General features: G+C 46.8%; 1 protein-coding gene across 3 annotated transcripts in view; it reads right to left on the bottom strand.

Moving 5' to 3' along the window:
• Nucleotides 1-668: 668 nt before the first annotated feature.
• The window catches only part of Phka2 (phosphorylase kinase regulatory subunit alpha 2), a 73268-nt gene continuing 60585 nt past the window's right edge, over nucleotides 669-13351 (bottom strand). The window contains exons 23-33 of one of the 3 annotated variants that reach the window (XM_051178894.1): nucleotides 13043-13122; nucleotides 12765-12843; nucleotides 12548-12677; nucleotides 11881-11982; nucleotides 9382-9500; nucleotides 8347-8376; nucleotides 6740-6793; nucleotides 4293-4463; nucleotides 2321-2374; nucleotides 1442-1642; nucleotides 669-871 (exon numbers count right to left, since the gene is read on the bottom strand). In XM_051178894.1, the coding sequence (XP_051034851.1) occupies nucleotides 701-871; nucleotides 1442-1642; nucleotides 2321-2374; nucleotides 4293-4463; nucleotides 6740-6793; nucleotides 8347-8376; nucleotides 9382-9500; nucleotides 11881-11982; nucleotides 12548-12677; nucleotides 12765-12843; nucleotides 13043-13122 (1191 nt within the window). In that variant the 3' untranslated portion in view covers nucleotides 669-700. The remainder of the gene's footprint in view (nucleotides 872-1441; nucleotides 1643-2320; nucleotides 2375-4292; nucleotides 4464-6739; nucleotides 6794-8346; nucleotides 8377-9381; nucleotides 9501-11880; nucleotides 11983-12547; nucleotides 12678-12764; nucleotides 12844-13042; nucleotides 13123-13351) is intronic. The other 2 variants (XM_051178895.1, XM_051178896.1) reach the window with 2 other exon arrangements.

Here is a 13351-nt window from a genome sequence, read left to right as displayed (position 1 = left end):
TAACAGTCTGGCTATCAGAAGAATCAGAGTCTTACCTTCCTTTTTAGTTTTTTTTTTTTCTTCCTGTAATTTGTAGACAGTCAGGACAAGGTCCTCTGAACACTATGAGCTAATGTTATTTAAGGCCAATTTAGTTCATTTGGGCAATGAAGAATTACAGAACCTGAACAGAGTGAGAGGTTAGGTAAAATTTCCAAAAAAGACAGAATTATTCTGTTTGGTAAACAGTTTGGTTCTCAGACAGTCTGTATTCTGTTAAGATGTTCCTCTGTCAAGGTCTGCTTGTCTAGCTATTGTTGCTGGAAGGATCTTTCCACCTTCAAGATGTGTCACTAGCTCATCGAACCTATTTCTGTAACTCTTGGTGAGAGCCAATTTAAGCTGGCTTCTCAGTTCACTCTGCACTCAGAAGAGACCAATTTCCAGTTCCTTTTCAGAGTCCATGAGACCAGATGCTGTGACAAATGTTCCAGTGAAATGAACCTAGAAAATGATCCCAGGGTGCTTCTCAGGGGAGCAGGGGGGGATTCATCAGCTTTATCTGTGGCTTAAACATGCATTGCTTCCCGCTAGAGTGCTGTCATCTGCCTGTGAAACCTTTTGATGGGGTATGCTTTGGGGAAAGGCAGAAGAAAATTCCCAATGAGGCTACAGGACAAGTTGACAGATTCAGAGGGTGACCATGTTTATGGGTTAGGCCTTATTGCATCTGGCAGCCTGAGTTGGGCAGCAGTTCCTGCAAATGAGAAGCCACAGCTTTTGTTAGGTAGGTCATTGTACCATAAGCCCCACTAGGAGCACTATCATAAAAAAAGTGGCAAATTCCTGTGGCTTGGTCTTTTTCCAGGATGTCTGTGGCTCCGAATGACACCTGCAGCCAGAAAAATCAGGAAAAGAAATGAGTGGAATCAACCTCTTTCCTTCATAAAGCAGTCCGCATGTCCGACTGCTAGACTCCAGATGGGTGAGGCTGGGAGCTGGAGGGTAGGCCTGACTATAGGAAGCCAGTGCCCTGAGGCAGGTAAGAGAATGGCAGCAGCAGTGTTCTGCCTCTGTTATGGATGCTGTGTTCTTAGAGTCCTCTTTTGTTGCTCAGTACTGATTCTTCAAGAGGACAGCTTCTTTGCCTGACTCAATTATTCTGTGTACGGGGAAAGCAGTTTACCAAGAGCCAGGTATGCAGCAAGTGGTAGTAGTGTCTGGAATAAAACCTACACTAACATAAACCACTTTCCCCAAAGGTTGTCAGATTTCCCAAGTGGCCACTTTGCCATTTCCTAACCAAATGGTTGACATTTGTTAGCCATCTGTGATGACATTTTCCTGGTTTGAATATGTCTCCCAATTGGACACAATCTCTAGCATCAACAGGCATAAATGGCAACCAAACTGACTACTGTGCTTTGGCAGTGGGGTGAGTGGGTGGCCTATTCATACCCACCTGATCCTGCAAAAACAGCTGATTGGCCAGCTGCACAATCTGGTCCACATGGATGATGCCCCCGATACTGTCCATCTCTGTATCCGAGAGTAGTGTCAGTACCATGATGGCTTCCACGAGCAGTTGCCGATATTCGGGCTGGGACACACGGTTGAGCACTGACTCCACATGGACAGCAAACTTGATCTCACATGGAGTCATCTACCAAAGGGATCAGCAGGTTCCCAGAGTGAGATTTGGGACAGACAGAGCCCTATCATCAATGTTTCCCTTAGCACTACTGGGGCTCAGCTCAAAAGGTGCCTTCCTCCTGGACACTGACTTGACTCTGGAGCAGGGGCTGAATGCTTTTCCCTGAGAGCCAGCTGCCATTGTTCTAGTTCTTTTTGTCTACCCACTGTACGGGTAACTCCTGGGGAGCAGGGACCATTCCTTATTTCTTTCTCTTAAAAAGAAGAGAAATTCCCTGTGGCAGGAAGCCTGGTACCTTGGACAGGGTAAAACCAAATGAAATCTCTTGTTAAACGAATGCTTGGAGGTATCAGGTGTGGCTAAAGATACCCCAGAATGCATGGAGGGCAAATAAAGAACAGGAAAGACTGTTCATGGGTGAAGTGGCCCCTGCATGTGTCTATTGCGTGGGGGATAGAGTTTGCATGGAGTTTTAAGGGTCCAGGTAGTATACTCTTAAAGGTATTCCTGAGGAATGATAGACAAAAGGTGACAAGAAAGGAACTTTGCACAATTTTAGGGTGAGATGGCTAAAGTGATCAGACCTACAGATGGCCTGTCTACCTAGAACAGACTTGAGAGGCACATGCAGAATCAGCCATGAGGCGAAGCCATGGAGGGGCTGGTATTTGGGTTTTGTCACCCTACCTCTTGGGTTGTTGAGGATGGAAGGACATAACCATCGATGGACAGACCATGACACTAGAAGCAGAACACAGACATTTCAGTCAGATTGCAGAACACAAGTGTGTGCTTGCTCACACACTCATGCGTGCACACACAACTTTCCTTGCCCTGGAAATCTGCACGAGGGCTGGAACATGCCAGACTGTCAGAGTTATTTTTAGAGCGCTGTTCTCACTACCCACAGGCTGTGTTTTTGATGGAACAATTCTGGGGGAACCAGCAGGCATCTTTCAGATTGGTGCAGGAACAATGTCGTAGGGAGCTGCTGCGTCCTCCTCCCAAGAGGCTCTGCATTGCACTTGGCAACTGGGCCCAGGGGCCTGCCAGACCCCCTTTGGTGTCATAATGAAGGGAGATTTTCATGGCTCCCATTGGTGAAGTTATTCTCCTGCGCCTTTGCAGCCATCTATTTTCGAGATTTCTATAATAAGCACCAATCACAAAAGGCTGGAGCACATGCACACACACACGCAAACCCATGTATATAAATACCAATGGGGCGCAATACAAAACATTGCTTTTTCATAATAAAAGCTTCTTGGTATTGGGCCAATGGAAGTCTGGCCAGAAATGTATGGTGTCCCAGGAAGAGTGAGGAGATTTTCGAGGAACAGCTGGGGCTTGTCTAACTGGCTACCTTTTACCCTTCAGTTGGCAACAGCTTCCCTGGCTTCAGGACAGCCTAAGGGCTCCCCACTAAGATCTAGAAGGGTGAACCTCAGGCCTCTGCAGGCTCAGAGGGCATACCCGCTCTGCCCTCCTACCCAGCTTGGCAGCTGTAGGCCTCAGGCGCCAGAGCATAGCCCTGGAAGCTATGTGACTGGCCCTGGGCACCTGCTGCAGAAGGACGACAGTGGGCTGTGACTTCACAAAGGACCTAGAACAGGTTCCCATTTGGGATCATAGCGGTTGTCCTCTCTTCTACTGTGAAACAGGCTAAAAAGGAATAGTTCAGAGGAAAAGGCAATTTGTCTTGCTTTGCAAGCTTTTAAATAAGGCATAGTGTCCCTCCATGGGGGAGGTGGGATAAGCTCTGGTGGGGCCTTGGGAGTATGAATGTGGGAGAAGATGGATTGTGGGGTGTAGAGAAGTGGCCCTGACTTCCCACACTACCCCCACTTCGGCAGCAGCTGGTTGTAAGACAGGCCCTCCTGCACTCAGGTGTGTGTGTGGTGCCCTGTGGTCTGTGGATTTGTCACTTCCTGTCAGCTTCAAACTATAAACTCTGAGGAAATTTTAACAGCCCCTAGGCAGACGGGAAGCACTGCCCTCTCTCGCTGTCACATGGCTAAGGGGTAGGAGCTCTGGGGGCTCCATTGTTTAGCCATGGAACAGGGGTATCCCGGAGCAGGAGGGAATGTATGCCTTACATGGCTCCTGGGGTGAGGCTCTGTACCCCCAAGACCTAGCAGGAGCAAAAGCTCCATCACATGGTTGAATGATAGGGGGGCCATGTCTGTCAGCCTCAAGCCATGACCCAGAGTTAATGCTGCAGGCTCTCTGTGGCACTAATTTTTGTTCAAAGTCTCCCCACCCTCTCTGCTTGTTGCCTAGTTTTCTATGATCCTAAACTGTGTCAAAGGGTTCCACACAACCAGGGCTGCTACTTTGTTGTGCCTTACAGGGCCATTTGGCAATGTCTAAAGTTATTTTTGGCTCCATGTCTGGGAGAGGAGATGCTACTGGCAATCAGTGGGTAGACACTGCTTCCTATACCACAGTGCCCAAGACAGTACCATAGCAGAGTTACCTAGCTTTAGATGCCACAATGCCAAGGCAGAGAGACCTTGCTCTAAGCTGAGCCATTCAAGATTGGGGCTGCATATTCTAGAGCCATCTGCTTCTTGCTACCTGGCATGGACATTATGCTTCCTGAATGCAGGTAGAGTCTGGCTCAATTCCTGAGTCTGCGTCTCCTCAGCACCCACCTCACCTTCTGAAGTATCTTCCACACTCTCTGGTAGAATCCCACGGGGACCCTGTTGATGGCCCCATCCAGCCTTCTCCTGCGCAGCCACTGGCCTTGCTGCTCCCCCCAGCCCATGTGGTGTCCTCCGGAGTCTGTAGATGATGTGCCTGTTGGAGATGATGGGGTGCTGGACCTCTGTAAGACAGATAACATTTGGCCTTCAGAAGCAGGTGCCCACAAAGAAAACTCAGCAAACTAGTCAGAATCTCTCTCCGCATGTCATCAGGGGCACAGGGATCCTGGGCTCCATTTGGTTGGCTACTTGATGTTAGATTTAGTTTCCCATGCTGTTTTGGTAGCTTAGCTCTTCCCAGGTCCTAAGAAGTAGCATAACACCAAGGGACACTGAGCTCACAGGTCAGAGGCCAAACAGATCCAGGTGTGGGCTTCAGGTAGGCTGTCATAGCTAAGCTCAAGAGTAGCTGTGAAAACACCTGGGTTGATGCTGCCTGTACCCCTACTACTAGCACCCCCAATTAATCTACATGTTAGGGACATAATGTTTCAGAGAGCTGTCAGCTGCCACTCACGCGGTGAGGCCACAAAACCCCTGAGAGTCCTTGTTGCTTGTGATGAGTGCTCAGGGGGCAGCCATCACCCAGAAGGCCACTCCCTCAGAGGTCACTGGCCAGGCATGCAAAGCCTACTTAAGGGAACCAAGCCACAAGAGTACTTGGAGAGGTAGTCTCAGAGAAGATGATCTGGGTGGGAAGGAGAGACAACCTGGGGTGGGGGGCAAATGCCCAAGAGCCTCATTTACTTCAGCAGTGACACAGAGAGTGACCATCACCTCCCCATAGCATGAATACTGCAGACAATGTCATGTCATGTATGTATGTATGTATGTATGTATGTATGTATGTATGTATGAATGAAAGATCAGGAATCGAAGACAGAAAGTCAATTAGGAATTCTTGCTTATCAGTCCTTGGGGTTTGGGGCTCTACCTCTGCTTTTCAATCCTCCTCTCTGCCGTCCTGCTCTTGGCCCTAAGTTTTCTTCTAAGGTGGCCTTCTGCTTGGACGTGCAGACCACGGTTAGAGGGTGACATCTTTCCATTTCCTTGTGGAGGCTGCACTCCACAAGGGAAGTGCTGGAGGGCTGCTGACCACTGGGGTCAGGTTGGAACGACTGCCAATAGGCAGAGATCAGGTGTGGAAGTTCCCACACCTAGGAGCGATCCCTCAGGTTGGAACAATGCTAACACACATCTTTGCATATGTTTTTGTTTGGACTGTTTGGCACTTTTGTTTCTCAACGTGCAACATCAAATTTAAAGGTTTAAAAATAAAAACCAAATATTAAGCATACCAGCAGGGCAGGAGGTGGGATTCTTCTCTCAGAACTCATTTTGACTTCAACAGATCTTATTTTGAAAAGGCAGTTAGTTAGGCTGGGTTATTTTGCTGGGCTCATTACTGCCATTTAAATAAGGCAACAATTAGCTACAAATAAAAGTAATTACAGCCACACTCATCAATGACTCAGCTGATTTTCTCCTTCTGGTTTTGGGAGGCAGATTCAGACTCGCCTCTGCAATTAGAACATTTCCTGGGCCTCCACTTGAGCTAGCTCCACATGCTCAGCTGGGGCAGGAGAATAGAAAGTGCTAGCTAGCCTGGGGGCAGCAGCTCAACACTCAATATAAAGGCAGGAGGGCTGGGATGTGGGTCAGTGGTGGAGTGCCTGCCTAGCAGGCTCAGGTCCTTAAGGTCTGTCCCCAGCACTACAAAACAAACAAGGAACAAGCACAGAACCAGTTTTGAAAACTCAAGAAACTCCTGGGAGTTGGCAAGGTGAGCACGCCTCACCACACTGTATTGAATTTCACAAGCGAAGATATGATAGTATGAGATGGAAAATAAAGTTCAGTTCAAGAACATTTAAACTTGTCTAGAATTTTCTCAAACTTATAGTTGAAGGTAACTTCACCATCAAATTAAAGTCCTTAACCCAGGGGATCTTAACCTTTCTAATGCTGTGACGCTTTAATATAGTTCCTTATGGTGTGGTGACTCCCCCAGCCATAAAATTGTTTTCCTTGTTACTGTTATGAGTCATAATGAAATATCTGATATGCAGAGTACCTCTTGATATGTGACCCCTGTGAAAGGACAGTTTGAACCCCCAAAGCATTTGTGACACACAAGTTGAGAACCACTGCCTTAACCTTCACGCAAACCATCAGAAGTCAGGGATGCTTGGAATGTGTGAGGTCCTCAGTTCCATGTCCAAAACTGAATGTGAACTTGTGGACATACACACACACACACACACACACACACACACACACACACACCCTAAACAGAAGTGGAGACAAAGTGGGAACATGGGAAAGGTCACGAGAGAACTTGGACAGTACAGGCATGGAGGAGGAGACAGGGAGGGCTGTGAAGCCAACACAGATTTACCGCAGACTTGAAGGAATGCAAACTGTTGGCAACAGCCTGGCCCACGGGAAAGAACTACAAAACAAAAAGAATAGACTCAGTCACGTGCAGTGACACCAAGAGACACCAGCATTTGTGAAGGAACACAGCAGCACGAAAAGCACAGAGACTGAAGGCAGAGACAAAGCTTAGAGAGGCTCTCGGTGAACAACTGTGACAGACGCAGGACCCCACTGCTCCCTTTCAGCCCAGCCTGAGTTTAAATAGCAGGTGTTGCCAGGTTCTTTTCCTTTACGGAGCAGGCCTAATCAAACTAGGACACATGTTCCAAAGTCACAGCCACGCCACACTCATGCTTTATGTTGCATTGTGACCATCTATAGAGGTCAAAATATCCCTAACTGCCCCTAACACCTGGAATCCAACAGGTATCCCACAGATTATTGTTAAATGTATACGGGGAGCAAGCTGATGACTTTTGACCATATACATCTTTCCTCATCTAGAGGAATTAATTTGCATGCTGGTCTGTGTCTGTGCTGTGCTTGCAAAAATGAGTAGACACTTACAATACCATGACACCTGTTAAATTTTGACCAAAGAACATTTTCTTGACACAAGTAGCCAAATACAAAACTGGTACTGGCTGACTGACTATAAGCACAACAGAATCATTTCATCCCCTCTCAGGCAAGGGCAGCACTAAATGGGAGAAGCCATCCATATTACCCATCATCAGGCTTCTGAGCTGTGGGTAACCAGAGGGACGGTGCCACCGAGTGGCTGACAAAGGAAGATGCTCGGAAAAATCACTTCCTTAGAAGGAGCATAAATGAAACTGAGAAAACACTCAATCTGCAGTATGTGCCATCAAAGGTTTCCTTTCTCCTGGTCCCATAGATATCAAATCATTAGAAAATAAGACTCCAAAGGCAGGTCTGGTAGTGTGCACCTGTAGTCCCACCTACTCAAGAAGCCAAGGTATGGGGATCCCCTGAGCCCGGGAGTTTGGGGACAGCCAGGGTTGCATGGAGATCCCCATCTCAAAAAAAAAAAAAAAAAAAAAAAAAAAAAAAAAACAATTTACCCATTTTTTTCTAAAGGGAAGGAGTATATCACAGGGTGATGTACATGGTGTCCTGACACTTGACACTATTTTCCTTCCAGGATTAAATCCCCACAAGTTGGATAAGGGCAGGAACGAGTAGCATCACCTTATTCGTCCTTATTCTTTCTATTGAGATTACTAACCACACTCCACTCTTTTAGCTCCCTCTTTTTGCACAGAAGTGATGGTGGAGGCAGAGCCTGGACCACCTCTTTCACAAAGAATCGTCACAAAGGCTGAGTTTGATAAATGGAATTCGTTTGATCAGAATCATGCTCTACCCTAAATGATGGCTCTAACTGGCCACCCTAAATGGATTTTTTTAAAGGTCCAGGGCAAGGTCATCTCTCCTGCCTTCTCACCCTGCTCTTTGCCTCTGGGGTTGGCCTGCCTGAGCTACTGTGCCATTTCACCATGTGCCCACATTCACACTCTGTATTTGCAGCTTCAATTTCCACATTCAAGCCAGACAGAGCATGCAGCTAACACAGAGAAGGACAAACAAAACAAGGCACTTCACCTGCTCATCAGCACTAGCTCGCCTAGTCATCTGAAAGTAAAAACATCAGGAAGTGAAAGCCCGCTTCAAGTTAAAAATACCCCACGGCCTCCATTGCCCTCTGGTCAGCCAGGCCATGCTGCTCCCACCTCAGGGGCTGGCCTTTATTGCCTCACAGACTCAAGCCAGTGAGGCTCTGTGACTTAGTGGATGAGCCGATTTCCTCAAGGTGGATCATGGCCATGTCCTAGTACAGGTCAGGTACATCAGGACTGATAAAGGATTGAGGTGCAGACCTGTGAATGTCAGCTCCAAAAGACTTTTTCGTTTGTCTGGTTGGTTTTTTTGGTTTTTCCAGACAGGGTTTCTCTGTGTAGCTTTGGAGCCTATCCTGGCACTTGCTCTGTCCAAAAGACTTCTATTGTGAGTTAGATTAAGCTGAACAAAGAAAAGAGACAACTGTGGATGGTGGGAAATGAAGGTATCACGATTATTTCAGTCTATTTCCACATCCTCCTGGCTATTTCAGGAGGCTAGTTCAGGAAGAACAAATTTGATAGAGAAATAGTTGTCTCTTTTGGCATGACTCCACTTTTAAAATGTTTATGAGTATTTGCCTACATTATTATATGTGTACCACTTATGTGCCTGGTGCCTGCAGAGGCCAGAGGAGGGCATCAGATCCCCTAGAAATGGAGTCACAGACAGCTAGCTAAAGGCTGTCATGTTGATGCTGGGAACTGAACCCAGTCCTCTCTAAGAGCAGCCAATGCTTTTACCTTGTGATCCACCTCTCCATCCCTATGACTCTACAAAAATAAACACAGACAAGAGATTATTCTAGGATGTACATGTAACATCACATGAAGGCTAAACATTAGTGGGCGTGAGTGCATGTCAATGGCTTTGGGGCACCTACCTGGGATATAGGGCTGTATTCAGATCCTACAACTTCTACACAGAGCAGGCCAAAAGCCTCATGCCCTTGTCTTTCTGAGGCTTTTGGAGGTGAGCCCTGGTACCTCCCTTATGGCTGCCATGCTAAGGCCTTCTTACCTGTTTCATCTCACTCCTCAGTCTGGTGATACCACTCCTCTCAGTTTTGGTGACTCCAGTATGACCCACCTCATGGATGGAGATGGCAGGGCTGGATGTGGAGGAGTGAATTGGGCGCACTGAAAGGGAAACACACACATGAGGTTTTTAGGGAGCTAGTGCATCTGCCTTGAGAGACACACTGTGGAAAACATGCTTCTGAGGTCCGTACCTCTTCCCTATTTGACTGTAAATTTGATGAGAGGAAGAGGCCTTACCTGTCCCAGCCAGGCCCAGGCTTGCAGTGCTAAAAGAAGTACAGGCTTACCACATGAGGCCTGAAGGTTTGTGTGAAAGTGTGTTGACTTAGTTAGGGGTTCTTTTGCTGTGAAGAGACACCATGACCCTGGCAACTCTTATACAAAGAAAAACATTTAATTGGGGTGGTAGCTTACAGTTCAGAGGTTCAGTCCATCATCATCACGGTGGGGAGAATGGTGATACGTAGGCAGACGTGGTACTGGCTACATCCTCATCAGAAGGCAACAGGAAGTGGCTGTGACACTGAGCAAAGCTTAAGCCAGAGACCTCAAAGCCTGCCCCCACAGTGACACACTTCCCTCAACAAGGCTACACACACATCAACAAGGCCACACCTTTCAGCAGTGCTACTCCCTATGAGCTTATGGGGGCCATTTACATCCACAGTACCACATATGAGTGCTGCTTAAGCAGCAGACACACAGAGAGAGACAGAAAACTCTTGGCTGACTGAATTATTTTTGAAAACTAGTTTTTTACTTATGCAAAACACATTTTCTTTGTAGAAAAGTGAGACCACCTAAAGAAGCCCTCCTACTAATGGGGACCCTATGTGGGCATCTGCACTCAATACTCTTCCATTCCAATGTTCCTTTTGTAGTGGGAACACAAAGATTACTTTCTATAGAATCTTGCCAAAGCCAGGAAGATGGAGGGCAGTTGGAGGGAGGAAGCCACCAAGGAGACCCAATGATGGGTCAATAGGGAGGAGTGGCACCAGAGAAATGGAAAACAGAAGCTCCATTGTGTTTGACGGAAAGTGTTGGAAATAGTAATTTTAGGATTTAGTCAGACTTTCAGCTTCCTAGCTTATACAACATTAACAATTATGTGGTAATTTGAATATAATTGGCCCCCATAAACTCATAAGAAGAGGCACTATTAGTAGGTGTGGCTTTGTTGGAGTAGGTATGGTTTTGTTGGAGGAAGTGTGGCACTGTGGGGTCACGCTTTGAGATTTCCTCCGCTTAAGCTTTGCCCGTTGCCTTCTGATCAAGAATGTAGCCAGCACCATGTTTGCCTGCATGCCACCATGCTCCCTGTCATGATGATAATGGATTGAACCTCTGAACTGTAAGCCACCACCCTAATTAAATGTTTTCCTTTATAAGAGTTGGCATGGTCATGGTGTCGCTTCACAGCAGTAGAAACCCTAAGACAAGTTATAAGACAATGAAGAAATACTTGTTTGAAAAAGAGAACATATCTTCTGTCCTTACTCACGATTAGACATGTCATGGCATTCAAATGGCATTCCTCAGTCTTGGTTTTATAAGCATCTAATATAGCTTTACATTTACTGGCAATTATCTGTCAAACCATTTTCATTATTATGATGAGCATTACACATTAAATATTTATCTGTTCCTTTTACATTTCAAGGATTGTGTACTTGAAATAACTGTAAATTACTTTTGGGTTCGGATCTCTACCATACTTCCTCAGAAAGGAGAAAAGCACGAAGACAGCTGACTGCCCCATGCAGCTTTGTGTGAGACTGGCACCCACTCAGGAAAAATAAAAAGTACCCAGTGTCCTTCTTATTAAATAAAAGGAATGATAGCCCACAGTGTGTTTCTTTGGCTTGAGGAAATAAATTCATCGATGTGTCTGCGAATCATTTAGCTTTTTTATGAGGAAGAGAAATGATAATTGCTTTAATTATAATTAGGGAACATTTGGGAACAAGAATCACACCAGGACTTGGGTGATTAGATTTCTTAGCACTGCAAGCAGATTTGCAAGATGGATAAAAACTAAATGAGTAATGCTGGGATGAAGGAAGTGAACTGGCCCCGACAGGTCATAGAGCATTTCCTCCCACTCTCCAGACAGTGACATAGGACCTGGCTATAAAAGCTTGATACAAACCAAAGGCCAGACCACAAGCAGGGGTTTGTAATGGCAGACCTGTGATCCTGAGCCTTAGAGTTACCTCTCCTCATGACACTTAGGGCTACAGGAGATGCAAGGTACAACGGTATGCAGTTCACTCAGCCTGTCACATACCACTGTAACCTACAAAGAAATGCAACCCTTTGAGGGAACTCCCTGTCCCTAAAAGCAGGAACCTTGATCCCATGTCTCAGTTTATCTCCCTGAAAGAGGAAATGCATAATCCCTTCCTTGTGAGGAGCTGTTGACACTGGTGTTATCAGTACGTGGGTTCCCCATGAAGTCCTCTCAGCACTGACTCACCGCTTCTCTCCACACCAAACTCCTTCCCACTCAGAATATGATGCAGGAGGTTCTTCATGTCGAAGGGGCTGAGGTTCATTAGACTCTCTGAAGCTTCTTCTCCTGCAAGCAAACATCTTATATGAGGCCCAGGCATGGGCTGGGAGTGGGTGCTTTGGAGTGGGAGAGTATGGAATAGAAGGTAGTGGCAGGTCCCTTTGCTCAGGACTGCTTCACTGGTGCTGCAGGCCTGAAAAACACTGGCCCTTAGGAAATGCATACACCTCTGTTCGGGCCTGTACGGATGCATTTAATTCCTAGACACAGATTTTCTTTATGCATTGCACTAATCCCTGATGTTGGGATGTGTTCTGCAAATGATGCTTATACTTATTTCTTTCAGTGAAGGCATTATTAAGTGGAGGGTGGTATCTTACAGTGAGGCTATCACTGTGGCTTAGCTGTCAGGTTCAGCAAAAGTTCTCATGGAAACATGGCTGCTGCCTTGCCAGCCCCAGTGAGGAATGCTGTTGTGCTATGAGGCCTAACAGCAAGCACTGCTCACAAAGGAACCTGGGAGAGCCTAGGCTCACCCACAATGGAAGCCTGTTCAGAAGTGCTTGAGCATGGCTCCCTGCACAGCTAGGACTGGGTGGGTTGGCAGGGATGGTAAGCCACAGCCAGTTACCTGAGCAGTTCAGGCTCCGTGCCAACTCTGTGGCCATCACCTGAATGATCAATCCAATCCGGAGTCTGAGCATCTCTGCAAAGAGGCTAGGCTGGGCCCGGACATACATAGCCAGGTAAACCACGATCTCCTGGTGCAGATGAGAACAAGATTTTAGAGAAACTGAGAGGCCTAGGAAGGTGTGACCCTGCTGGCCCATCCTGTATCAGCATCTGACCTGTGTGAGGACAGCAATGCTGATGTCCTGTCCACTGGCCTCATAGATGAGTTTTGTGAGCTCCTCTGGGGGAAGAGGCCTAGGAAAGATCAGCAGGTCACACACAATGGGGGCCTCAGGGCTGGGGGTTTCCTTGCTCTCAGTGTAAGATCCCTGTTTTCTATACTACAAGTATCTATGAGACAATATGGTCTAAAAGCCTCTGCCACCCTTCCTCAATAGTGCAATGCTCTTGCGGTGCTTCTCTATAGGCTGGAGGTCCTCCAGCAGGGACTTACGTAGAGATGGTCTTCTCCCGGGGCTCAGGGGGCAGGCCCACTGTAAGTTGCTTCTGGTGGGACAGCAGATCTGCACAGGCCTGCACATTTTTTAGAGGGCAGGGAAGGTGCACAAAAGAATATAAATTAAGCAAAAATAACTGAGAAAGTTAAGTGCCAACAGCACCCGAAATTTATCTTTATGAACTTCATAATCCACATTGGCCTGAGAAATTCAAACATAAAACTCAGGGCTTAGCAACGCTCATAGGCTGTATTTCTGTAATCTTTGAATCTGTCAAGTATGGCCCCAGGCCTGGTCCAATCCAC

Source organism: Phodopus roborovskii, unplaced genomic scaffold (assembly GCF_943737965.1).
Source record: "Phodopus roborovskii unplaced genomic scaffold, PHOROB, whole genome shotgun sequence".
Classification (NCBI taxonomy): domain Eukaryota; kingdom Metazoa; phylum Chordata; class Mammalia; order Rodentia; family Cricetidae; genus Phodopus; species Phodopus roborovskii.
Note: the sequence above shows the minus strand (reverse complement) of the source record. Positions and strands in the feature narration are given on the sequence as shown.